The 25,762-nt window shown below is 57.4% G+C and overlaps 3 protein-coding genes across 5 annotated transcripts in view; all 3 read right to left on the reverse strand.

Annotated features, from left to right (window-relative positions):
* The window catches only part of NEU1 (neuraminidase 1), a 4,339-nt gene extending 3,836 nt beyond the window's left edge, over positions 1–503 (reverse strand). Inside the window, exon 1 of the mRNA XM_002930980.4 lies at positions 225–503. Coding sequence (XP_002931026.2) covers positions 225–386 — 162 coding nt within the window. The 5' untranslated portion in view covers positions 387–503. The remainder of the gene's footprint in view (positions 1–224) is intronic.
* Positions 504–880: 377 nt separating this feature from the next.
* Positions 881–13,404, reverse strand: SLC44A4 (solute carrier family 44 member 4). 2 transcript variants are annotated; one of them, XM_019793744.2, is made up of 21 exons: positions 13,302–13,404; positions 11,318–11,366; positions 10,714–10,787; positions 10,496–10,574; positions 9,606–9,705; positions 9,400–9,525; positions 9,189–9,249; positions 7,586–7,673; positions 7,418–7,501; positions 6,950–7,185; positions 6,746–6,845; positions 5,754–5,846; positions 5,364–5,466; positions 3,131–3,384; positions 2,948–3,042; positions 2,772–2,875; positions 2,587–2,660; positions 2,298–2,368; positions 2,096–2,190; positions 1,939–2,023; positions 881–1,062 (listed from the first exon to the last, which is right to left on the reverse strand). In XM_019793744.2, the coding sequence occupies exons 1-21, from the start codon at positions 13,333–13,335 to the stop codon at positions 941–943; spliced, it is 2,127 nt and encodes a 708-aa protein (XP_019649303.1). In that variant the 5' UTR covers positions 13,336–13,404; the 3' UTR covers positions 881–940. The 2 variants fall into 2 exon arrangements, with proteins under 2 accessions (XP_019649303.1, XP_034516042.1); XM_034660151.1 differs by having other exon boundaries at positions 7,418–7,504.
* Positions 13,405–13,845: 441 nt separating this feature from the next.
* Positions 13,846–25,462, reverse strand: EHMT2 (euchromatic histone lysine methyltransferase 2). Of its 2 annotated transcripts, XM_011217901.3 has the most exons (27): positions 25,168–25,462; positions 24,853–25,071; positions 24,499–24,752; positions 23,639–23,723; positions 23,505–23,545; positions 23,235–23,390; positions 21,628–21,765; positions 21,394–21,508; positions 21,123–21,224; positions 20,750–20,898; positions 20,512–20,655; positions 20,197–20,432; positions 19,936–20,118; positions 19,736–19,818; positions 19,264–19,370; positions 19,041–19,163; positions 18,853–18,954; positions 17,928–18,032; positions 17,654–17,808; positions 17,403–17,570; positions 16,815–16,959; positions 16,384–16,461; positions 15,967–16,082; positions 15,795–15,881; positions 15,011–15,089; positions 14,689–14,864; positions 13,846–14,348 (listed from the first exon to the last, which is right to left on the reverse strand). In XM_011217901.3, the coding sequence occupies exons 1-27, from the start codon at positions 25,445–25,447 to the stop codon at positions 14,168–14,170; spliced, it is 3,807 nt and encodes a 1,268-aa protein (XP_011216203.1). In that variant the 5' UTR covers positions 25,448–25,462; the 3' UTR covers positions 13,846–14,167. The 2 variants fall into 2 exon arrangements, with proteins under 2 accessions (XP_011216203.1, XP_011216204.1); XM_011217902.3 differs by lacking the exon at positions 21,123–21,224.
* Positions 25,463–25,762: the final 300 nt, after the last annotated feature.

The following is a 25,762-nucleotide window of genomic DNA, read 5'->3' on the forward strand; positions in this document are numbered from 1 at the left end:
GGGGGGGGGGGCGGGCTCCAAAGGGGAACAAGCTCGAATGAAGAGGAGACTCGGAGGGCAGGAGGACAAGGGCCGGGGAGGGAGAGGGTGCGGATGGAGGCAACCAGGTCTGAGCGGCGAAGAGTCCCTCGGAGGACGGGGTCTCAGCAGCCCGCATCCCGGGAGACGCTGGGCATAGACGACCCGAGTGGGTTGGGAATGGGGATATACGAGGGGAGACTCACCAGACTGAAGTCGTTCCTTATCCCAGCCCCAAATTCTGCCAGCGACAACAGCAGCAGGAAGATCGCAGCAAATACCTGAACTCTACAGCCTCCCCAGAACCCCGGTATCCGGGGTTCCCCGGGTCTGCCCAGGAGCACTGCGCAGGGTCGGTCTGCCATCATCTCTTCTTGGGCAGCCGGGACCCAAGCCCCCAGGGCTAGACGCGGGCTGGTCTGTCAGCTGACCGGACCCTTTAAATGCCAGCTACTACCCCTCCGCCCCCCGCCCACAACTCCCCCAACCCGCCCAGAGTCCAGCCACCTGCCGCACTTCCGCGACTCTAATTGGCCCTCACACCCTCAGACTCCTCACATGACCCTTCAGCGCCGTGGAGCTGGATCTTTCAATTGGCTCCTTTTGAAGCCTCGGAGCTTGTGACCCGGACTAGAAACTTATTGGCTGGGATGAAGAAGGGCTGGCATTACTCCTCAGGAGCCTTTTGATTGGGTATGGCACCTGGGGCGGGTTATAGGGGCGGGGCCTATTTTAAAGACCCAGGCGGCAAAAAAAAAAAGCTGCAAGTCGTCATGGAGTGAATAAAAGTCCCGGACTTTTTGAGAAAACAAAATATCAACCTTTAATGATTTTTTTAAACTACAAAATCGAGATGTGGAAGGCGGGGTGAGGCTGGGAGGCTGTACAGGAGGGGTGCAGCCCTGGATCAGGGTCGCGTCTCTCACTTCTTTTTCTTCTTGTCTTCTGGGAACGCCTCGTTCTTCTTGCCTAGGATCTTCAGAAGGGATTTGGGCATGTAGTAGGGCCGGTCCAGGGAGCCGTCGTTCCTCTCCAGGTCTTCCACTGAGCCGCAACATAGACCGTTAAAGCGGACCCTCGAGGGCCAACCCACTCCCCGGGAAAATCGGGAAAGACGAGACTAGCCGCCTGCTTTCCAGGCTGCACCGCCACGGGCTTTTCTTTTGGGGGCAGTTTTTGTAACCTACTGGGTAGGTTATGTAATCTCAGGTTCTCCTTGGTAAAGTGGGGTCAGTAATACTGTATTTCATAGCGTGCTAGGGCTTAACAGAAAAAAATGCGAGTCAACCGCGTATTGCAGACTGCAGTGCATACTAAACCCTGAATGGATGTAGGGTTGACTCTTGAACGACACAGGGATTAGGGGCGCTGACCCCCACGCAATCAACAATCCGCCTGTTACTTTTGATTCCCCCCAAATTTAATAGCCTAGGTTGACCCAAATCTTCACTGATAACAATTGATTAACACATATTTTGTTGTTATATGTACTGTATACTGTGTTCTTACAATAAAAGAAGCTGAGGAAAAGAAAATGTTAAGAAAACCCTAAGGTAGAGAGAATACCTTTACAGTACTTACTGTATCAAAAAAAATGGGGTTCTTCAATGGTCATAGGAGGGTGAGAAAAATCCCCACTCACTACAGCCACCTGCTGGGAAGTCTCTGTGGCCAATTTCTACCTTCGATTTTCTAGGGTTCTGCCCTGGAATGGTCTTTCTTGGGAGACCCTGCCAGCCTGGCAGGTCACTTCCTCTTTTCTTCCACAAGCCCCTGGCTTGAGGATGGTGGAAGAGGCTTCCTCTGACTTTGGCTCCTTCAACTCACAAAGTTGCTGTTTCTAGAAGTCCCGAGTGTCCAAAAAACCCTAAACAATCTGGTACCTTGAAATCTGGGGGAAGTGGCGGGGGTGTCACTCACAGAAACAGAGGAACAGTGTGTCCACACACATGCCAAAAACGCTGAAGAAGCCACTGGCAATGACGTAGGCACCCAGGATGGAGATCTGGAAGATACAGGGCAAGTTAGAGTTCCTTTTGTGGGTTGGACTGTGAGGCAGAGCTGGGGAGTCACTCACCATGATGGGCAGCCAGTAATAGTTGAGGGAGGGGTTCTCGAAGTCTCTACCCAGACCCTGGATGCGACCGGTGAAGAAAAAGAAGGACAGGACCCCTGTGGGAGAGGTGTGGAGGTCAGTGTCATCACTCCTCTGAGGTCACTCCTGTGGCTGCCCTGTGCCCCTGCCCTCTGTCTCCGTAACTCCCAGCCCTGGCCCTTACCGACACCTCCAACTACCAGCAGCTTCCCGAAGAGCAGCAGCAAGTCTGTGACTTTATCCAGAACAAAGACCCTGTGTGGGAAGTTGGGGTGGGTCGGGCATGAGGGGCCTGGCAGGGCTAGGAACTGGATTGGCTATATAAGTTGCTGTGACAGATGCAAAATGAAAATCGTTCACGCTTTAAGATGAAGGCAGCAGAACATTCAACCAAGCTCGAGGCCCTTCTGAGCACGGCATGCCCACAAAGCCGGCCTCGGGTGGGAGACCGTGGGGGTGGGGGAGAGCCTGACCTGACAATGTTCCGCATGAGCAGCATGAAGGCGTTTTTGGCGGAGACACAGAAATTCTTCCCGTAGATGGCGATCTGAGTGGAGTCAAAGGGTCAGAGTCACCTGTGTGGCGCTTACCTGGGCCAGGGCAGGGGCCTGAGCCAAGGGACCCCAGAGCAAGGGGCCGCTCATGCGGGGGGGCTCACCATGATGTAGGCATTGCGGTTTAGGAACTTGATAAACTTCTCCAGACACCAGAGGCAGCACTTAAAGCAGCACATGATGCAGCGGGCCACGGGGTTCTGGGCTCCTGGGAGAAAGGCGGAGCTCATGTTTGGTCACTGTCCCCTGATCGTCCTTCCCCAAGGGGCCAGCGGCTCACCTCTCAGTTTGCTGTCGATGTACTCCAAAATGACTCGGGCTATCTGCACAAGGGTCAGGATGAGGGCTCCAAAGGCCAGCGACCCAGTGTGGTAACTGCAGAGAGGCTAGGGAGTCAGAGGCAGCTCCAGGACCCCCTGAGACTCCCAGGCTCACAATTGCCAGCCCCCTGCCCTGGGCTTACCGGAGCGTGCGGATGAAGGCAGAGCTCAGGGGGAAGGCGGGGATGTCCTGGGGCTTGTGGAAGGCCCAGTAGAAGGAGGCAAAGGCCCCAGCCAGGACACACTGGCCCAGGGCCAGTACCCAGTTGAGGGTCCAGAATAGCCCCAGGACCCCATAGATTTGCAAGTTGAAGAGCGAACGCTGAACTAGGCCTGTGGATGAGTAGCTCTGGAAGACGCACCTTAGCCCTGGGCATGAGGAGTTCACGGGCTGGGCCTGGGGGTGACAGAGTAGGGTCATTCCCAGCCGACTCCTGCCACTCCCAGAGCAGAGGGAGGGAAGCAGCAGCCTCCCTGAGTTGGGGAAGCCATTTCCTTCCAGAAGATCCTTCTCCAGGTTCTAGTTGGGTTCAGATTGCCTAGCGTGTGATAGTTTGGGTTTCCTTCAGTCTCCATATGGGCACAAGAGCTCCGAGACTGCGTGGGCCAAGGCTTAATCTTGTGAAGGCAGCGTGACCAGCACCTAGCTCTCTCCCTGGCATTCAATCAGCAATCCCCTTTAAACCAGCCCTGGCAACTTCAACCAAAATGCTTTCTAGCAAAAATGAACAGACTGGGCATTAGATGGTATTAAGGAGTCATTGTTAATCTTGTTGGGTGTGATAACGGTATAGTGGCTATGCTTTTAATTTATTTTTAATGAATTTTATTTTTTATTTTTGGTTGTGTGTGTGTGTGTGTGTTTTAAGATTTATTTAAGATTTATTTTTAGACAGAGAGAGTGCGAGCAGGGAGAGGGGCAGAGGGGAGGGAGAGAATCTCAGACTCCCCACCAAGCAGGGAGCCCACGGAGGGCTCAATACCAGCACCCTGAGGTCACCACCCTGAGGTCACAGCCTGAGCCGAAATCAAGAGTCAGACCCTTAACCACCTGAGCCACCCAGGCGCCCCTTTGGTTATGCTTGTAAAAGTCCTCATCTGTCCGGGTGCCAGGCTGGCTCCGTCAGTAGAGCCTGAGATCCTGATCTCGGACTTGGGAGTCTGAGCCTCACGTTGGGCGTAGAGATTACTTAAAAAAAAATAAAAAAAATAAAACGTCCTTAAATATCCATCCTGATGTGTTTCCGGGTGAATTGGCACTTATGTCCAGAATTTACCTTAAAAAACTCCGGAAAAAAAGAATTATGGGGGTGGGGGAGTGGAGATATGAAACAAGGACAGTGGGAAGTTGAGGGTTTGTGTGGGTTTGAAAATTTCCATAATAAAAAGTAAAAAACACAGAAGTAAAAAAAAAAACAACACAAACTTTCCTGCAAATGTGACAAAAATCTTGAGAATTGCTGAAATTGCTGAGTGTGTCTTTGAAATTTTATAAGAAAATAAAGCACTTTCCACTTTGTCGGTTTGGGTCTGTCTCCGCAGCCAGACCCAGAGCAAGCTAGAAGGGAGAACCAGGTCATTTGGAGCTTTGCATACCTAGTGCCTGGCACAGGGTGGGTCCTCCCTAAACGTAAACCAACCTCCCTCCCTCTCCTGTTTTAGAGTGGGCTGGTGCCTGTGAGCAAAGCCCCCGTCCCAGCTTCCAAGAGGTGGCCCCATGAAAGCTCTGAGGACAGCAAATTCCCTGCAGTCCCGTGCACTTTCCGGGAACCTGACAGGGACAGTGTGGGGAAGCAGCTTCTCTCCGGGGGGCCCTCCCCCCTCTGCCTATGGCCTAAGGCACTGTGTTCCTAGGCAAAAGCTTTGAAAAACTAAACAAAACCCATCTACAGTTATCAGCTCTTAGCAGGTGCCAGACATGTACAAAGCACTTTATGTGCCTGATGTCATTGAATCTTCTCAGCCACGCGGAGGGACGGACAGAGGGGCGAGGGAAGGGTATTATGAGTGTCTCCATTTTACAGATGAATGGACTGAGACTGGAGGTGGAAGTGGCTAACAGTCCTCCTGGCAGAGAGGCAAGTCCAGGGAGGGTGGGAAGTGCTGGTACCCGGCTTTCCCAGGGCCGCAAGCCGCCTCCAGCCTCAGTTTCCTTCTCTGAGTAAGGGGTGGCTGAGGGGGAGGTGTGCTGGGTCCGGAGTCCACTGCAGGCTCCCTTTCTGGCTCTGCTGGGGGCCTGTCGTGTGACGTTGAGGGAACTCCTCTTGTTCTCTGGTCCTCAATCTGCTGTGCAATGAGGGATTTGGACTAGCCGGGCCCTAAGGTCACCTCAGCCCTACTGGTGCCCCCCACCATGTCCACCCCAAATCCCCTCACCGTGGGGTCGCATGATGCATTCATTTGCACTTTCTCACAGCTGGGCAAGCTGGCGTTGGGGGCCCAGAAGACATATTGGGGTTGCCCTGATGTGGCCAGGTACCCAGAGGGAAGTCAAGGAAGAAGACATAGTCACATGGGGGTCTCCACAGGTCCCCTCCTCAGGGACACCTTCCCAGGTACTTGCGAGGGTTGTTCACTGCACAAAGGGTTGGAAATCAGCCTGGGCTCAGTCTTTCGACTTCGTCCAGGGGCAGGCCTGTGTCTGCCCAGAGGAAGGGGTACCTTCTTCCAATTGCACTAAGGCATTGTGTAGGTAAATAACGCCCCTTCCCCGACCCCCGCCGCTGGCCCTGCCCCAGGAGGCTGGGCCATGTGGGCAAAGGATACAGGGCGGTCATGGCCCAGTAGACAATGGAGATGAGCAGGAGAACAAAGGTGACCAGAGGGTAGAACAGGGTAGACATCATCTGCCCCACAGCCCTGTAGGGAGGTAAGAGCAGTCCATCAGTATGGCCCCGGGCCCCAGCGCCCACCCACCCTGTCCTGGGGCTGACCCTGGCAAGTTCCCCGCCACTGTCCTTGCCAGGGCCTGCTCTGTCCCCCAAGCTGGGCACGTAGTAGGTGCTCACTGAATGAACCAACCTGAATAAATCGGGCTCAAGGGACCCTTGGAGGAAATTAGAATCACAGAGAAGCCCCTTGAGGCAGCTTCAGGGAGGCTAAGGGAACAGAGTCCTCAAAGTAGGATCTCCTGACGGGTTTGGCAGGTAGGTCCTGGGTGGGAATAAGCTGCTACTTCTCCCTGCCTGGGCTCCTGCCATTCCACCCGGCAGCCATGACCAGCACAACGACAGCTACCGTTCTGACTGCTCCTCGCGGAGAGCCTGCTTCCTGTTCTGGGAACCCGACAGGACACTAACTCATTTAATCCTCATGACAACCCTACAAAGTAGGAAATATTATTGTCCGCCGCCCCCCCACCACCGAACCCCACCCCAGGCGTCTGGGTGGCTCAGTTAGTGACGTGTCTGCCTTTGGCTCAGGTCATGATCCTGGAGTCCTGGGATCGAGCCCCACGTCAGGCTCTCTGCTCAGCGGGGAGTCTGCTTCTCCCTCTCCCTCTGCCCCCCATTTCCAGCTTGTGCTCTCTCTCCCTCACACTCTCTCAAATAAATAAATAAAATTTTAAAAAAAAGAACTATTATTGTCCCCATTTCACAATGGGTAAACCGAGTCTCAGAAAAACTGAGTCACACAGTGGAGTTAACTACTGCGTGAACTCTGCCCTTCTCCGGGGCTCCCCGCCACCTTCCCAGCACTACCATTCCATGCCTGCACCCCTGTTCTCTGCCCCCTCTCCCTCCCAGACGGGTCCTGACTTGCTGGCCTCCTTCAGGAGGGCGATGGCAATGCGAATCCGCTGCCGCAGGAAGATGAGCGTCAGCAGCAGGATGGCCTCGAGCACAGCCAGCACGATCACTGAGGGTGGACAGGGAGCAGAGGGGCGTGCATCAGGGCCCGGGCTTGGCGAGGCCCGGGGCAGCCCTGCGTGGCTGGTGGTCCGGCAGCGGGCAGGCACTCACGCGCGGCCAGCCAGGTCTCCTGCACGTTGCGGTAGGCGCTGAGGTTGCTGGTGATACCCAGCTGGGTGATGGAGGCACCCCTGTCCCGCAGCACTCGGTACTCCTCCCAGCAGTGGTAGATGCCGTACGCCAGCACGCCCAGCACCCCGAGGATCAGCACCAGCACCAGGGGCCCGGCCACCAGGCGCAGAAGCAGGATAAACAGCAGGCTCAGGACCAGAGCCACACCTAGGGCACTGTAGGCAGGGGGAGGTAGTGGAGGATCATCCCTGGTCCCCTAAATCTTCTTCCTTTCAGAGGCTCCCAAATGCCTCACACTCCCGATGTCCCCAGATTAGACCCCCTTTCTCTTATAAATCTTGTTGGGTCTGGGGTCAGTGCAGAGTTTCTGTTTCAGACATCGGGCTAGGGGCCAGAGGATGGGGGAGGGCAGCAGGGAAGGAGAGGGTAGGGGAATCGGTGACTCACACAAGAATCCAATACCAGGACTGGGCAACATCTTCAAAGATCTTAACAGTGATGTCACGGGCATTGAGGCTGTCAAGAACACCGCTGCTGGGGAGGGACAGAGTCAGATGGGGTTGTTGTGGGGGGAAGGGGTACAGGACAGAGATGTGGGGACAGGAGGATGCCCACCTGATCCCCTGGGAGATGGAGGTGTTGCTGGAGATCCCTGGGAGTTCAGGTAGAGTGCTGTTCAGCAATGGAAGACAACGCCCCAGAGCTGGAGGGAGAGAACCAGGGCTCCTGGGTGGGAGGGCCCAGAGCTTTGCCTCGAAAGCCTCTGGCCTTCACCCAGCACCTCAGTAGCCTTAGGGAAGGCAGGAGAGGTGGGCTTGGCCCTCCCCCACCCAGAGAGCTGCCCTTGACTCCACAACCAAGAGGGAGTTCCTGCCCCAGGGAACCCCTTCCAGTTTCCTCACTGTTTCTCAGGACTCCTTCCTCCCGTCCTTGCCGCTGCCAGGTGGAGACCGGCATTTCCTCTGGCCTGACTCTTTTTTTTTTTTTTTTTTAAAGATTTTATTTATTTATTTATTTGACAGAGATAGAGATAGCCAGCGAGAGGGAACACAGGCAGGGGGAGTGGGAGAGGAAGAAGCAGGCTCATAGTGGAGGAGCCTGATATGGGGCTCGATCCCGTAACGCCGGGATCACGCCCTGAGCAGAAGGCAGACGCTTAACCACTGTGCCACCCAGGCGCCCCTTTGGCCTGACTCTTACACACCACCCTTCAACCCACCCCTTGCCTGAGAGCCAGGAAGACCATGCCTCATTCCAGGGCTCTAGAGCATTCTGCTGCTCAGACACTTCTGGCAGCTCTGCCCTGGAGTGCCCCTGCTCCCTGGCCAGGCTTCAAGGCCCCACCATCTGAGCTCAGCCCCTTTCCCCTCACCTCCGTACCTCTGCTCTCCTTGAGCCTCTCTCTGAGTGTTCTCCCTCCAGAAATCCCATCCATTACTCCCTGTTCAGTTCCATCTCCACATCACCTCCTCCAGGAAGTCTTCTCACCCCTTCCCCATCTCCTGTGGCACCTATCATGTGCCTACAGAACACTTTATCTCCACCCTCCCAATGACTTTGCCAGGCAGGCTGACTTTGGCATTTATATTCTAAAGATGAGGAAACAAGGCACAGAGAGGTTGAGTAATTGGCCTAGGACCACACAGCTGGAAAGTGCTGGAATCTGGATCTGAGTTTGGAGCATTCATTTGCGGTCTTTTGATTGTGCTTATATGGAGAATTGGCTCTCTTTTCTCATGTTATAATTAAAAATTTTTTCCTATTAAAAATACCATTGACTATTGGAAAGAAGAACATACAGAAAAAATTAAAAAGTCAACAGTGATCCCAGCACCCAGACACATTTGCTTGTGCGTCTGGCTGGACATCCAGTCTGCTTCCAGTGCGCAGACATTAACATGTGTGGGTACATTTGCCCAGCTGTGTGTCCACGAGACGCTCATGCAGTGTCTTTGCTAACATCTCTGATCTCTGCACCTAAAATGTGGCTCAAATTCGGAGCAGTTTCATCTGCCCTGCGTCTCCCCTGGGTGCTGGGTGCCCAGCAGGTGCACAAGACGGCAGGATCAAGCGGCAGAGAGCAAAATGAAGACCCGGTGCTAATTCCACTTCGGCCAGACAAGCTGCATGACTTTACTCTCTCTGGGCCTGGTTTCCTCATTTGAGCAGTGAGAACACAGGACTAGATGCTGCCCAAGGAAGGAATGTAGCTTCTCACCTGGGGTGGAAGGGAGGAGGAAACCGGGGCAGAGCTCCTGCTGCAGGCTTTGGATCACCGGCTGGGGGTCGGGGAGGACATACAGACACGCAGACACAGAGCAGGGTGAAGGAGGGAGCCCCTGCCCCCACCATAGTCACCTACCCAACTCCTCCCCCCACCCACGTGACTCCTCCTTGACCACAGCCATGACGCTGGAGGCAGCTCTCACCATATCCCAGGGCACCCCTGGCAGACAAAAGTTCCTGTTGGCCGTGTTGAAGACCTCCCCAACCTTCTGTGAGAGCTGGTTGACTTCCACCGTCCACGCGATCTCGGGGCAGGAGGACACACACACCTGGGGGCAGAGAGCATGCTGAGGGGTGGCGGCCTGGACCCTGGGGGTGATCTGGGCAGAGGCGGGTCCCAGGCTCTGACCTGGGCTGTGGGACACTGCAGGCCGTTCTCAGCGACCATGATGATGTTGGTGGCCAGAATGCAGCTGAAGATGTTGAAGTAGAGAAGATACGGTTTATCTCTGTGGGAGGGAAGGAAGTGTGGGCATCAGGGCCTGGTTAGGGGCAGGGAGAGGACTGCGGGGGCCGTGCCTCCAGAATACGGTGGGCCCAGCGGCAGCGTGTGCGGGGCCCACACCCTGACGCACAGCGCTCAGCTCCTGGCCTTAGGAAGTTCCGCTCAGCTGCAGAGACAACGAGGCACCCGGAAGATGGCCCAGAGTAACTGAGCATGGAAACTGCTACCAAATGGCGTAAGAGTTTTACGACCTGGAGCAAGTCACTGACTGCCCACTGCCTCAGTTACATCAGGCGTAAGGTAACAGGACCTGCTTCATAGGGTTTCGATGAGTTTGTGTGTGCAAAGTACACCTTCTGCCCGGAACAAAGTAAACGCCTTGTCATTGTTAAGGTTTTATTATTTACTGAAAGTTGTCTGCCTGCGGAACCGATGGAATGGCTTCGGGTAAAACCCCAGAGTTTCAGATGAAGAAATCAAAGCTCAGAGAGGTTGACTGCCTTGCCCAAGGCCATACGACCAGAACTTACTTAGGCCAGTTGGGGAGTCAAACGCCAAACTCTGAACTTTAAAACCCGTGCACTTAACCATGGCTCTGCCTCCCATTTTTGGGAGAATCAGAAGCCAACTGCCCAGAAAGGGAGGCTGCTCAACGTGGTGTCCATGGTGAGACTCAGGGAGGCTGTGGCCGGTGGGCAATCCAGGAAGGATCTGGAGCCTGAGTGTTGGTATCGTGTTCTCGGCCCGCCGCCCACCTTGCCTCCCATCTGCCCCTCTTCCTCCTTCGTACTCACTTGTTGGCCCCTACCCCGCAGTAGGCCCCGGTGGAGTTCCTGGGGTAGAGGACTTGCCGGGGGTCTCCGTACACCCAAGCTGGAAGCAGACGCAGAGATGAGTCACGGGAGGGCAGGACTTGTGGGGGGGAGCAGCCTTGGGGATGGTCCCCACCCGGGGTTCCTGCCGCCACCCCCCCAACAGCACCGCCCCAGCACCGCCCCTGCTGGAAACTCACCCACGATCCCCACCACGATGTAACCCAGGATGAAGAGAAGGAAGAGGACGCAGCAGATGATGTCTGTGCAGCTCCTGGGAGAGAAGTGGGGGAGGCCTTTGGAGGGGGAGGCAGGGCGTGTGCTCTGGTGGAGCTCACGGGTTGGAGCTGGGGAAGCTGGAGAATGGGTGTCGGTAGGTTTTATTTTATTTTTCTAAGAAACCCTTTTTCTCACAATGCACCAGGGAATAAATAAGAAGTGCTTGTTTCCATTTGTCCTCAGGAAGGTGTGTGTGTGGGGGGTGAAGACAGAAAAACAAAATAACAGTTTTCTGGGTGGGTAAACTTTTGAAGTATGATACAGAAGAGTGAACACCTCGTAAGTGCCCAGCTGGATGAATTTTCCCAAAGAGCACACACCTGTGTAGCCAGCGCCCAGGTCAAGAGATAGAAAGCACCCCCAGAAGGCCCCTTGTGCCCACTCCAGACACAAGAGTTCACACAAGGGCTCCATTTTCCTGGGGCGGGAGCTTTCTTTTTTTATAAACTTCTTACCAATATTTCAGCAAATATAATGCAAAACCAAGACCCCCACCCCCTAGTTGGGGCAGTGCCCAGAACTCACCTGTTCCTGATGGGACCTCGAAAGGAGGGGTCATATTTGGCTGGTTTCCCTGAGGGGCACAGGGAAGAGTAGGGAGAGTGAGGCCCTGAGTGGTCGTCTCTCCGCATCTCCTGTCCCTCCCACATCCTTCCCTGCAGCATGATCCCACCCTGGCCCAGGATCCTCCCTGGCCCTCAGGAGTTTGGCGGGGGGGTGGGAGCAGGGCTGGCAGGAGAAGTTGGAGAGCAGGAGAGGTAGGAGTAAGGCTTGATCGGCAGTTTCACTGCTCACCGTGAACTCTACCAAGTTGGCTTTGGAGGCAAGGGGAAAGGGGGGCCTTAAAAGGTTTCCAGCTCACACCTCAAGGCTGGCAGCCACGGAAATAGCCTTTGCCTCCTGCCTCCATCCTGGCCCATTTCTCCTGCATCTCACTGTGGCTGGGATGTGAGACTCAGTCAAGCCACCTCAGTGGCTCTCCCACCCCCGTCCTTAGCCCTCTCCCCTCCCTGTACCCAGCCTAGGGTGGGCACAAATCAAGAACACCTCAGGGAGGTCACAGCCCTTCCCCACAGCTGCCCCAGGCCCTACCTCCACTCTCTGGCCCAAAGCCATAGGGAAAGAAACTGGAGCCAAAGGCATTAACTCCTGCAGGACCTGGGCAGGGAGGGGCCCCTGTAGAGCCCCCCCACCCAAAGGGACCCCAGGCCGCTGCCAGTCTCTGGGTGAGCAGTCAGGGTGACACCCGAGCCTGGCGGTTGAGATTGTGGTTGGTTTAGATTGTGGCCATGTCCTGTTCCTGGTCCTCCCTGAGTACACACAGGGAGGAGGTGGGGCCAGGAGCTAGGGTCCTGTGTTGGCAGAGGAGGGAGGGCAGAGGGTTGGGCAAGAGTGTGGGAAGGGGTGAGATTCATTCTCCTTAGGTGTTCTGGACTCTGTCCCTCCATGGCTCTCAGACATGAGATCAATGATTGACCCAAAGCTGTTCCAGGAAGTCTACTGGGGAGGCCTTACTGCTCCTTCCCCTAGCCTGCTTAGGAACCCAAGCTTTACCTCTGGGAGGCCCCTCCCTTGGGATCCCCTCCCCTTCAGACCAGGAACTCAGACCTCCAAGCCCCAGGGCACCCCTGCAGGCAGGCCCGTGGTCCTTCCTGCTCACAGGGATCCCAGAGGCTGGTGTCCCAGTTCCCTCTCATCTCAGACCACCCCACCCCTAATCCTAGGGCTCCCTGGGACAGGCTCCTAGCCCTGGTTCCTCATGGAGATTCTGCCGATAGGCTTCCTGCTCGCTCTCCCCTCACCCTACCCTTCACAGGAAGCCCTTGTGAAGCCCCTGCCCCTATCTCTCATGGTACCCTCCCAAGGCTACCCCTCCTAACAGAGACCCCAGAGGCAGGTCCCGTTCTCCTCTCCACAGAGGCCCACAGCTGTAACACCTCACAGAGACCCTCAAACACCCCACTTCTGCTGTCACTGCTCACAGAGACCCTGGGAAGCAGACTTCTAGCACTGTTTTCCCTCAGAGATCCAGGGTCCAGACTGAAACTCCTCTTCCTCACAGGGACCCCAGCTGTGCCTCCTGACAGGGGCCCAGACCCCAGCCTCACCCCTCACGAGCTCTGCAGCACATAAACCCTCCCAGCCCCTGAGCCCCATCTTCCTGCTCAGGATCCTGACCCTGCCTTCTTCCATTCAGGCTTTGCTTCCCAGGGCCCTGCCCTGAGGGACCCAGATTCCAGCCCCAACTCCTCATGGAGACCCCAGCTTCACTCCCCAAAGGCTCTCTGGCAAAAGCCCCCAGCCCCTGAACCCAATCCTCCTCCCAGGACCCTGACTCTACTTCCTTCCATCAGCTCTTTCCGCGCCCTCCCTTCAGGGACCCAGGACTCCCCTCAGCTCCTCTCCCTGGGGCCAGCCCCAGCCATCGCTCCCCCAGAGCAGGCCCAGCCTGGCCTCCCCGCCCTCAGAGGGTTCTGGGCCTCTGCCCCAGCCTTGCCCTCAGACTCACCATAGGCCTCATCCCCGTCCTGTTTTCCCCCCATGGTTCAGTCTCCAGAGTGATTGGAGCCAGGGAGACCTAGCGACTCACCTGCCGCCCGCCCCGCCCTCGCACACGTCACAGCCCCACCTCTGCCTATGGTCCTGACACACTGCGGTTCCTCCTTCTCAGCTCCGCCTGGGCAGTGCCCTGCTGGAGGACTGGAAAGCCCAGCCTGGGACCAGCACAGGGCTGCTTTCCTGCTTGCCGCCGGCTCCATGCACCATGGCACGCTTTAAGAAAATCCTTCATGTTTTTGCAAATTACTTCAGCTGTGGTTCACTCACACCTATACTCTCCAGATTGTGTTGAGATTTGCCTTTTAGCCCTGGACTGGACCCTGTCCACAGTGGTCTCCCCACAACCCTCCCCTCCCCTCTGGTGGCTGTCCACACCAGCCACACCTGTCCAGCCTGCTTCCCATCCTGCTCTGTCCCTTGGACCCACATTCCCTCTAGCCGTGTGTGCTTCCTCCCTGACCAACCCCTTGGCCCCCCAACAATCATTACGACGGTTTATTACCAAACCCAGTATTTATTGAGAACAAAGGAAACCAGCTGGCATAGAGGCCCAATTTCAATTCATCAAACTTCAGCTGAGGATGGGGAACAGGGAGTGGCCAGCCCTGAAGTTACCCTCCCAGGGAGGAACCAGCTCTGGGAGAGAGGGGCTGTCAGACCTCCAGGGCCTGGCTGGGGTCTCTGGCCAAGGAATGTGTGAAGGGGGAGGGGAGAGAGGATGGCAGCACCCCAAAGTGTGGGCTGTGAGCAGCAAGTGGCAGAGGGGGCTGCTGAGCTGGTGGCCATCCAGGGGTGGGGTGCGTGTATGGTCCACTGTCAGGGATTGACAGGGGGCAGGGAGCTGAGCTCAGGCAGCAGCTCAGGGTGGGGATCTAGGCGCGCCAGGCGGCTCTGTTCCAGGGCGATGGCCTCGGCTGAGTGCTTGCATTTCTCAGAGCCACACTGACAAGTGAAATATTTGCTTTTGATGTCCCAGAAGCGGTCACCATAGTCAAACCTGTCAGAGGAGCACAAGGGGCTATGCAATCCAGAGTCAGGGCCCAGGCCTGCCCCAAAGCACCCACCCCCATCCTCTCCCGATAGGCTCCCAACCCTTCTATGTGCGTGGACCCGCTGCACGGGACCTGCCTGTGGACTTGTCAGAGGTGCAGAACCCTGGACTCCATCCCAAATCTACTGACTCAGAATCTGGGACGCTCAGGACTCCATTTACACTGATGTCTTGAGAGGCTCGGCTCTAATCCATGCCTGGACACCAGGCGCTCTCCAGCCTTCGGCTTCTGGTGCCGGGCTCGCTGCATCTCCCACACCCGGGGCACACACTGGAGAAACCTCACCCCAGCTCCTCCCCGGTCCGGATGTCTCGGGAACTGAAGAAGGCAATGCGTGGAAAGCGCAGGTCTTGGTGCAGCATGAAGACCCGGACGGGGATGATGTTGGGGTCGCACAGGTGGTTGATGAAGCGGCTGATGTTGCCATAGTAACGGGCATCGATGCAATACACCTCTCCATCCTGAGGGGAGGGTGGCACTCTTCATATTCACTACTACCCTGCTTGCCTGGCCAACCCCCCCCCCGCCACTCACGGACCCCAAGTCCCTTCTCCCCACGTTTCTATCTGCTGACTGGCTGCAAGGCACAGAGGGGTCTCCTGCCCACCTTGTTGTCTAAGTCGAAGAGGTAAGAATCATCCTCTCTCACGTCAGCCTCGGCATCAGAGATCAGCTCCCCGACATACCTGTGGGGCAGGAAGCAGTGGTTCTGAAGGTGAGCAGGGGTTATCGGGAGCCAGCTCCAGGCCCTGCCCCTCCCCACAACCCCACGGAATCCTCCTTCACCATCTGTCAACTGCCCCGGTCTGCGTCCATGGATCCCACAGATCTATACGGCTGTGGGGAACTTGACGTCCAGGAGGAAGGGGCCACTTGAACAGTCAAGAGATGACCCAATGAAGAGAAAATGGGGGCACCTGGGTGGCTCAGTTAAGCATCTGCCTTCAGCTCAGGTCAGGATCCCAGGGTCCTGGGATTGAGCCCCGCATTGGGCTCCCTGCTCAGCGGGGAGCCTGCTTCTCCCTCTGCCCCCACCCTGCTTGTGCTCTACCTCAAATAAATGAAGCCACAGGAGGCCTAGATGAAGTCTGCAAGCCGTGGGGGAGGAGCCAGGCAGGGGACAGGGGGATGACAGATGCTGGGAAAAGTGGAGGTGGACTTTATCCACCTTAAGTAGCATTATCACCTCCATTTTGCAGTCAAGAGAAATGAGACTCAAAGAGGTTAAGAACTTGGCTAAGGACACCCAGTGGCAGAGTGCGGCTCCGACCCAGGTCCGTGTGTCTCCCAGCTTGGAAAGGCAGGGAGGGGCGGGACCCGTCAGGGAGGAAAGCGGAGGAAGACCAGGGAGTGAGCTGTGGCTGGGCACCCACCCCCTGACCCCTACTCACTCGCAGATGAAGGTCCCCTGGGGGATGGTCTGCAGGGCGCGGACCCCCCAGCCCATCTTGGCTGTTCGGTAGAGCTGTAGGCGCACTCTGGGGGGTGGGAGAGAGGCTGGTGTTAGGTGGGGGGACACAGGGGTGAGGTGGGCTGAGGGCAGGCTGCAGGGGCGGGCCTCACTTGATGCCGCTCTGCACCACACGGTTCTTGCAGTTTCTCCAGCAGGAGCACGCCTGGTTACACTCGAAAATCAGCGGGGGCTCAATCTTGTTAAATTCCTGGAGCAGCCGCCCGTCCTGGGTGTCAAGGGAGGGAAGGACAAATGGTTTCTGTGTGGTGCCCACCTTGGCTGCCAAGGACCCCCAGGACTCCACAGAAAAACCCACCGCTGCTCCCAATCCCACAGACGGGGAGGGCAGGGCTGGGGGAGGCCACGCGTGCTGAGCTCGGAGACTAGGAACCACACTGTGCCCTTGATTCACACGTAGCTGGGCACAGGCCCATCTCCATCCTGCCGGAACCCCTGTTCTGCCCTGCCCTCCTTTCACGAGGGAGGCAGAGAGGGCCCGGCATTGGGACCAGGGCGAGCACACGTACCTTGTCATACCAGCAGCGAATGCTGAGCTGGCCGCACAGGCAGTTGGAGCTGGAGCAGTCGTCCACACAAGTGCAGTGCTGGGGCAGGAGGCAGGGGATTAGCTCAACCCTCAGAAGCAGCCTTGTCCCCAGCAACCGGAGCTCCCTGACCCCCAGCCGCTGTCCTATCTCTGAAGTCATTATTTTAGGACAGTGGGTGCTGATGGTCCCAGGATGAGGTGAAATCGAGATGCTGCTGACAGGGGTGTCCCGGGGCTACCATGAGCCCATATGCCTTCATGTGTCCTAAAGAAAGGACCCCTTCCCCAGATGGATGCAAGCCCATACCCGAGTTCCCCTTCAGCCCCGCTCCCCTGTTGGCCCATGACTTGCCCAACTGTCCTTGGCAGCTCTGGATGTCCCTTTGGGAGGGCGCAGGGCCCCCCACTCACTTGCAAGTGGGTGATGTTACGGTCGATGTTCATGGTGGATGTCTCGCAGTTCTCCGAGATGTACTTGTAATCCTCAGGGCAGGGCTCCCCATCCACGCCGTTGACACAGGGAATAGGCACGTTCTCATAGCCCCGAGCCACATCCCTGACAGAAGGGACATGGAACTGGGGGCGCTAGAGAATGGGGTATGGGGGTCCACTAGGTGCAAGGAGATGCTTGAGAGGTTCCTGGGGCCGTGGGAGGGAAGGGGGTGGTTCTGGAGGTTTGTTGGGGCAGGGGGAGGAAGGCTGCCAAATAAACTGCGGGACATGCCACGAGAACTGGATTGCAGATAACTAAGGAATAACATTTTACTATAGGTATGTCCCCACTACCGCAGAGGACCCTCTAAGACTAGAACACACGCACGGCTCCGCTGAGATCCTCATTTAACTCTCTTCTCATTTACTCTATCTGGCATCCTGGCTGGGGGCTGGCTCTGGGGATCCCGTGGAGCCTGGGGAGGGTCCGAGGGGTGTTCTGAGGGTTTGACAGGGCTTGGGGAGGGGGCAGAAGGATGTGCCGGGTGCAGAGGGCCCTGGGCTCACCGGCAGATAATCTTCTCCGTGCGGATGGCCCGATTGCCCACTCCCAGCCGAAGCTTGCGGTTGAGCTGCAGCGCAAACCACACGTCGGAGCGCTCAGGAGTCAGGTCCCACGCCGTGTCCCCCTCCTTGTTCCGCAGCTCTGGGTTCGCCCCACGTGACAGGAACAACCTGGGAGGGGACGGGAAGCCTGTGGGGTCCGGGGCCGTGAGCCGGCGTCAGGGTGTCAGGGTGTGGGGCGGGCAGGGGCTCACAGCACGCAGTCATGGTAGCTCTCCCGTGCCGCGATGTGCAGGGGCGTGTCCCCGTGGTAGTTGACTGCGTGGAGGTCGCAGCGGGCATTGAGGAGGACCTCGGCGATGGCGGCACTGCCGGTGAAGGAAGCCCAGTGCAGGCAGATGTTTTCCTCCTGTGCAGGTGGGACGGGCGGGGGCGGGCCCAAGCAGTGAGGCCTTGAACCCAGCCTCCTCCTTGCTCAGGGGGGGCCAGGGCAGCCCCCACCACCCCCATCCCCCGCCAAACTCTCACATTGTCTGTGAGCGTGACGTCGGCGCCCCGGGTCAGCAGCATGCGGATCACCTCGATGTGCTTGTGCTCTGCGGCCCAGATGATGGGCGTCCACCCCCCACTGTCCTGTGGGTGGGGAGAGAGGGAGGAGGGTGAGGGGCCGCCCAGCAGTTGGCCCTGCTTACCGAAGCAGTGTGTGGTTTAGAGCACAGGCTCCAGAGCCAGGCTCCGAGCATGAGCTCCACCAGTCACATGCGGTGGGACTCTGGGTAAGTGTCTTCACCTCTCTGGGTCTCAGTTTCCTGATCTATAAAATGGGACTAATACTGTCTGGTGCTCAAAGTTGTGGAGTAAATTTTCTTTCTAAAAACACACATTCCTTAGGTCTTTCCGCTCAAACATCCTAGAATACGATGACCCAACAGCAAAACCGCTCCTAAGCCCACAGACTGCAGTCTCTAAAAAATATTTCCCATTTAAAGAAATCATAGCCTCCAAGAAAAATGGCAGATTGAGCCTGGGGCAGGAAACGTGCTAAAAAGTAAAGATGCTCTCAGAAGTTGCTGGGTCGTATCAAAAGCCAGAGGAGCCTAGTTCAAGGGGCTCCTCCCGGACAAACAATGGAACAATTCAAGGAGTGACGAGTGACCATAATAGGCCAAAACACAACCAACATATGACAAACTAAGGGGTAATAAAAAGCATCACTGCACATTTCTAGAGATTAAGGCATCAACTCATCATTCTGAAAACTGAAAGAAGCAAAAAAGAGAAAAGTGAAGAAAAAATACAAACGAGGAGGGAGAAAGAGATGGGGACAGACGGGAACAGGACTGAGATTCAGGGAAAGGGTCAGAGGTCATCGGAGGCCGAAAGGGGGCCTGAAGCCCGAGGCGGAGCCGGGGACCCCGAGGAAGGGGGCTGGGCGGGCAGCCAGGTGGCTGACCTGGGCGTTGACGTCCACCTGTCCCGTGCTGAGCAGCAGACTGACCATCTCCAAGTTCCCGATTTTGGCTGCATGGTGGAGGCAGGTGGAACCGTCCTCCTCCTGAGGGAGATGCGGGCAGGTGAGTCCCCTGCTGGCATCTGAGCCCCAGCCTTGACCCATGGCCCCGGCCAGCCCGCTCGGTGCACCTTGCTGTAGACGCAGCCGCCGCGCTGCACCATGTAGCGGGCCAGCTCCAGGTGGTTGTTCACCACGGCCTCCATCAGTGGTGTCCGCTGCTGCTTGTCGACTGCGTTCAGGTTGGCTCCCGCCTGTGAGGAGGGGGCACGTGGGCCGGCGCCGCGGAAGGCCCGGGCGCGGGAGGGGGCGCAAGGCCTGGGCCACGAGGCAGAGGGCCGGGTCCATGCTGACCTGCAGCAGCACGTGGCAGATCTCCACGGAGCCCTTCTGCGCGGCCGCGTGCAGGGGCGTGCGCTTGCTCTGCTGATCGCTCTGGAAGTTGGGGTCCAGGTTGTCCACTGTGGGGAGAGCCCGCCACACCGGAAGAGGGAGGGACGAGTGGTGAGCAAGCTACGGTGCGGGTGGGACCTCCTCCAGGAAGGCTGTGTCAGGGGCCCCTCCTGGGGAATGCAGCGAGCCTCTCTGGGCTTCTACTGAGAAGGCTGACGTGACTTCAGCACCGTCCCCAGCACCTGTGTGCTCGTCGTCACCACTGTCCCCACCATCGTGGGTTATCTGTGTGTCTGCTTCCCCCTCCACACTAAGTGTATCAGGGAAGGATGACGACCTTCACCGCCGCGCTCCTGGCTCTCCACCCAGCGTCTGGTATGTAACTGCTGTTCCAGCAAGGTGTGCAGAACAAACGAGCGAGCGGAATACTCACACAGCATCAGGACCACCTTCTGCAGCTCCCCCTGCTTCACTGACAGGTACAGCTGCCGGGGGTGGAAACGGAGTTTCTTCCGCCTGCCATGGTGAGGGAGAGGGGTGGGCTCCTTAGAAGGAGCATCAAGCTCAGCTCCTGCGGATCGGCCTTCCAACCCCAGCCCTGGCTGCCCCGCCCGAGAGCAACCCCTCATTCACCTCTCGGACTCCTGGATGACCAGGGCCTTCTCCAGGGCCTCGCGGCCAGGCCCCGGGGGCAGCCCCACGGCGGACAAGCAGCCCCCGTTGGGAAGGGTCAGGGAGGGCCCCGAGCTGTCGATGGTGTCAGCCAGAGGGTCGCAGGGTGGGCGCCGGGGCTCCCCATGCCCTCGCATCCGGGCGCTGTGGGAGAAGGTGCTGATGTCTACGAGCAATGGCGCCAGGCAGGGAACAGACAGTTGGGAAGGGGGAGGCCAGTACCTGGGCTGGGAAGTGTCTGCTCTCCCAGGGGCATCCTGAGCCAGGGGTGGGGGGGCAGGGGCTGCAGTGCCAGCTGGTGGGGTCACCCCATCCCCCCGGGGGATGGTCACCTCCTGGGCCTCAGATGCATCCTCCCCACAGTGGGGACAGAACACCATGCCATTCAGCTGAGACACACAGGCCTTGTGGAAGCGGTGGGCCACGCGGAAGTCGGGGTGGCACTCCAGGAAGGTGCCCTGGGAAACAACACGGTCAGGCTCCCGGAGACCCCTGCCCTGTGGGGCACGCTGACTGTCCACCCCACCGGTCACTCACCGCTGTACAGAAGTAGCCACAGCCTGGGCAGCAGTGGTGCTTGACCATGCGGGCACGGTGGGTCTCACAGAGCACCATCAGTGCCACGCGGCTCGATGGCCTCATGGTCTCCCGCTTGAGGATGGCGGCGTTGCAGCCTGACAGCTGTGGTGGTGTGAATGGGCAGGGAGAGGGTGAGGCTGGGGCCCGGGGCTGGGCCCCCACCGCCAGCCCCCCTCCTACCAGCTCACAGGCCCACCTCTCCATCCACACTCTCCGTGGCCATGCACTTGTGCCCGGCTCTCTCACTGATGCGGTCAATCTTGGGAGCCTCCATGCGGCAGCTGCACAGGGGTAACTCCTCAAACCCCCGCTCTGTCTCCAGTGAAGACGTGTCATTGGATACCCCTTGGACGGAGGGAAAAGGGAGCTGAGGGAGGCCATCCCCATCACCCACAGGGACCCCTGGTGGGGCCTCTCACCCCCACCCTGCCTGTCCCTCCATGCTCTAGAACTCCCAAAGCCTGGCCATGGACAGACACCTCAGCTCTAGTGGGGCCCCGCTCCTCCCCATTCCCTCCAGCCCAGAGGGTGCCCCCTAGTGGCTCGCCACCCCAGCAATTGGCAATTACCAGCGTGGTTGGGGGAGAGGGTCCCCTCGCTGGGCAGCTCCAGGGACCCCAGAGGGACCTCCATGTACTCACTGGGGCCTGAGGAGCCCACACCATTCACTCCTGACACAGAGACAGAGAGAGTGAGAGTGCGAGCTCACAGGTGCCTGGACGCGTGGGTACATGCGGGTGTACGTGCGTGAGCACATGCATGAGCGTGTGTTCGTGCACGCTCTCTGGGGGCCGGGAGGGGGCTGGAGGAGGGGACCCAAAAGCAGAGGAGCCTCCTCACCTCGAGGCTCCTTGGCCCGGGGAGGCTCGCGCTTCCGCCGTTTCCTGGACGGCTTCACCCATGGGCTGTCCTTCCGCCACTTCTTCTTGGCCTTGCGCCGGCCACTAGAGCCACTCTGGGATGGAGGAAGAATTGGAAAGCCTGGCCGCCAGCCTACGACCCCTCCCCGCTCAGGACTCAGACCTCGGGCCCCACAGCCCCCCACTCCTCGGGATGCTAGCCTCCAGCCCTTACCCTGTCAGACTGATTGCCTGACTCCTCGTCTTCCTCCTCTTCTTCCTCTTCCTCCTCCTCTTCTTCCTCTTCCTCTTCCTCCTCCTCCTCCTCCTCTTCTTCCTCACTCAGTTGTTCAGCCAGAGCTTCAACCTCAGACTGGGAGAGAGGCAAGGCAGGTCTGAGGAAACAGCAACCTCCACACCACAGCCCTCTCTTGGGAGGAACTTGGGAGAGAGGCAGGGCAAGACATATCCAACCCCCAAGACTCAAGACAATGAAGCAGGGTAAAGAGCTACTACTACTATCCCAGGATGGCTCCCTGGAGGAGGTGAGCATGGACAAGAAAGGAAAGAAAGGGTGCTGAATGTTAGACAGCTGCGAAAAACTCACAACAATGTGTGTAAATCTTGGCAACGTATTAAGGAAAAAAAAGGTTCCAGAAAACAAGGACATAATTTAATACTCTTTATGAAGTTCACACGTAGGCAAGACCACCCATAGCTGCTCAAAACACCAGATGAAAAGCTAACAAGGAACTTAACAATGAGGATGAAGTTGACATTCCGTAAATCCACTGACCAATCTTAAATATGACTAATCAAAGACCAGACGTTCTAGGCCTCCTGGTGTGATGCAACAGGAAGCAGCATACCAGCCATCAAATCTTCTCACCATTAAGAAAAAACCCAAATCACCTGAAGCTGATCATGCTTCTAGATCTAGTTTACAAGAAATATTGGGCCTCCGGAGCAGAACGTGTCAGTCCCCAACCAGCGAATGACTGAATGCAAGGAATTCTGTATTACAAGTGACTTGGTTCCTTCAACAAATAAATGGCAAGGAAAACTTCTTTTTCAAAGCCAGGAGCACCCATGCATCAAGACAGACGTAAGGCAAATGTCAATCAAACCAGTGGATGGAGCGCATGTGAATCTGGACAAACAGAACCCCATTTACGAAACCACAGAGGCAATGTGAACCCTGGTAGCAGGGTGACGGTTTTAAGGAGTCGCTGGGACATTTTTGAGGTTGTGAACACAGTGAAGCTGCTATATTAAAACACAGGAAGAAGCCTCATGTTTAGAGATACATATGGAAACATTTCCAGATAAAATGATGTGATGGCTACTTCGCAACAGTCGGGGAGGTGGGCGGGCTGGGGGAGGAAGAGCTGAGTCGAGAGCCACTGGGTACTGACAATAGCTGGAACGGGCTGAGGCTTCATGAGAGCTCACTGTTCACTCTACTGTATATATTTGAAATTTCCCACAACACCGCGTTAAATAAAAAGCACGTTGCGCGGGACAGCAGTATACTGCATCAGCAAACATGTATGAAATAAAACCAAAGGGCAAAAGTATGAATAAGCAAAAAACAGACAACAAAATGGGATGCTAACCCCAAAATCCACGATGGCAGCTACCACCTCGGGGAGGGGCAAGGGGATGGGCTGGGGTGGAGCACACACGGGTTGAAGTTATAGAGAGGATAGGGCGGTGAATCAGGGGGTGTCACAACGTAAAAAGGCAACGGAGCCGGGGGTGGGGGGGGTGGGCAGGAAGGACCGGAGAGGGAGCCTTGGGTGAGACGGGTGCTAGCAGGGAGGTCGGCTGGCTCCTTCTCACCTTGCTGTCAGAGTCCACACGCTCATCCACAGAGTAGGAGTCGTAGTAGAGGCTGAAGTCGTCCCCCACCACTGTTTCCCACTCCTCCAGGGACCCCGGGTCCCCTTTCTCCACTGTCACTTCTCCTGAACCCCGTGTAGAACCCAACTCCTCCGACTAGGAAAAGATCAGAAAAATGAAAGCGGCTGGTACTCCCCCCGCATTTCCCCTGGGGACAGGAGGCAGCCCCCCCAGGTGGAGAGGCCTTATTTTTTGCCTCTCCAGGCTCACCAGGCCACCGCCCGTGTTCATCTTCCTCCTTTTGGCCACCTCTGGAAGGAAAGAGAGAGAAAGACGCGCTGTCCTCAAACCCTCAGGACAGGTCTTATCTAGTGGCCGGTGGGTGGGGGAAGGGTGGGACTGACCTGAGGTCATCTTCCCCAGCGAGTGCATGTCATCACTCATGCGGAAATGCTGCACTTCAGGAGGCCGCTTCTCAGGGACTGGGGGCTAGGGGCCAAGAGGGAGCACACTTAGGGTCAGGGAGCATCTGTGGTTCTGCCTGGATTAGCCTGGAGCCCTGCATGAGGGTGGGGTGGGCGAGTCACACCCTCAAAAATGCCATCTGAAGCCCCAATAAACCAGAATGTGGCAATCACAAGAACTCCTCCCACACCTAACACTTACCTCTTCAAGCACTAGGAAGCAGGCCCTCTTTACCCATTTTACAGATGAGAAAACAAAGGTTCATGCCTTGTCCAAAGCTGCCTAAACCATATCCAGAACAAAATGATACCAGGAGCCCCAAAAATATTGTCATAAAGCTTCTGAAGTTCTGGGGCTTTTGTCCTTTCCCTCACTTCCTTCCCTGTAGGGATTCACAGTAAAACCCCTTAGAAACCCTTTGGAAAAGGAAGTAGGGACAGATTCAAACGGAGGAAAAAGCTCCCTTGGGGCCTACTTTGAGGTAGAGAGTTTGAAGTTCCTTAGACAGTCATTATCATAAGAATAATTACGATGTTAACTACATCACCAACTCTCTAACCTCTGTTTTGTCTATTCCCCTGTCCCCAAGAATGTAAACTCCAGGAAGACAGGAACTTGTCTCTTTGCTCAGATTAAGCCCCAGTCCAGAATTTGACACACAGTAGCCCCTAGGTAAACATGTGGAGCCCTGAATAGATGAGAAAAGGTCCAAAGCTAAACTGTAAAAAAAAGTCTAAAAGGGGATCACAGTGGATTACTCCGGTCTCCCCACCCCCACGCCTTCCCTCCAAGTCCTCACCTGCCCATTTCCTGGTTTGGACATGGTTTTTCTGGCTCGGTGGACCTTGGGCTGCCCCTCTGGGCTGGGCGTGGCCACAGGGGGTTCGGGCCCTGCTGTGGCCGCCCCCTGGGCCCCCGGCATACTCAGCAGCCGCATAGCCAAACTCTGGACTGATGGGGGTGATTTTCCAGCTCCTGTCATTGACATCTTGGCCCGGCTGGGACAGGCACCCCCCTTGCTGGGGGAAGAGGGGAATGACTTTGTAGCATGGCCTGGAAGAAAGACAGGCAGGCAGGCAGGCAGAAGCAAGGTAAGAGGAAAAGTGGTCAGAGGACACCCCACCTCACCCCTCCAGGCTCCCCAACCTCTCACCCAGCAGGATGCGGCCCCCGTGGAGGTCCCCATCTCCCTCGAGAGTCTCAGGTTCATCCCCAATGAGTGGTGTGGCTCCCACAGGGGTGTCAGCCCCCTCATCGCCCACGGTGACCGTGACAGAGGCTGGGGATGAGGGGCCCGCAGGCTCCAGGGAGTCGGGGCTGGCCTTGGGCAGGGTCTCCTCACTACGAGGGGTGTCCCCTAAAGAGCCATGAACTGTAAGGGAAAACAAAAAGTTCAGGGCTAAGGTCTCAGGGAATCCTGTGTTGGGGGAGGTTAAGGTCCAACTGGGCCCGTTTCTGCTGCACTCACCTCTCTCAGTGGCTCCTCTAGGCTCTTTCTCCAGCACCAGCGCCCCCATCTCAGCAGGGGCCTCCCCCTGGCAGGGGACACAAGGTACAGGAGGGCTGGTCAGCCCAGTAGGAAGTTGGGGAGCCCAGGACGCCTGGGCTCTGGGAAGAGAGAGTAGGCTCCGGGGCCTACCTCTTCCTCTATGGGGGCCCCCCCTTCCACGGCCTCGGCTGCCCGGGGGGGCCGCACGACCCCTCCCCCGGGCCCGCATTAGCCCCCTCCCTCTCGGTAGACCCCGCATCTCAGGGGCCGAGAAGAGGGGAGGGGGAGGGGGCGGGGCCTCTGCGCCCCGGCCCCGCCCCCTCCTCCCGGCTGCACGCGCCGCTCCCCCTTTGTCCCCCAGGCCGCGGGGACCCCGGGCACCAACCCCTCCAGCGCCCGCTGCCCCCCAGCCCGGTGGACGGCCCCTCGTGCCCCTCGCGCGTGCTCCTGGGGCCCCGGCGCCCGCCGCCCACTCGGGGACAGCCGACGGCTGCACGCGCGCCTCCGTGCCCACTCCCCCCACCTCCCACCCCCTGGTCCCCTCATCCGCCCCCGGTGCTGGCCCTCCGGATTG

This window comes from Ailuropoda melanoleuca, chromosome 5 (assembly GCF_002007445.2).
Source record: "Ailuropoda melanoleuca isolate Jingjing chromosome 5, ASM200744v2, whole genome shotgun sequence".
Taxonomy (NCBI): Eukaryota; Metazoa; Chordata; class Mammalia; order Carnivora; family Ursidae; genus Ailuropoda; species Ailuropoda melanoleuca.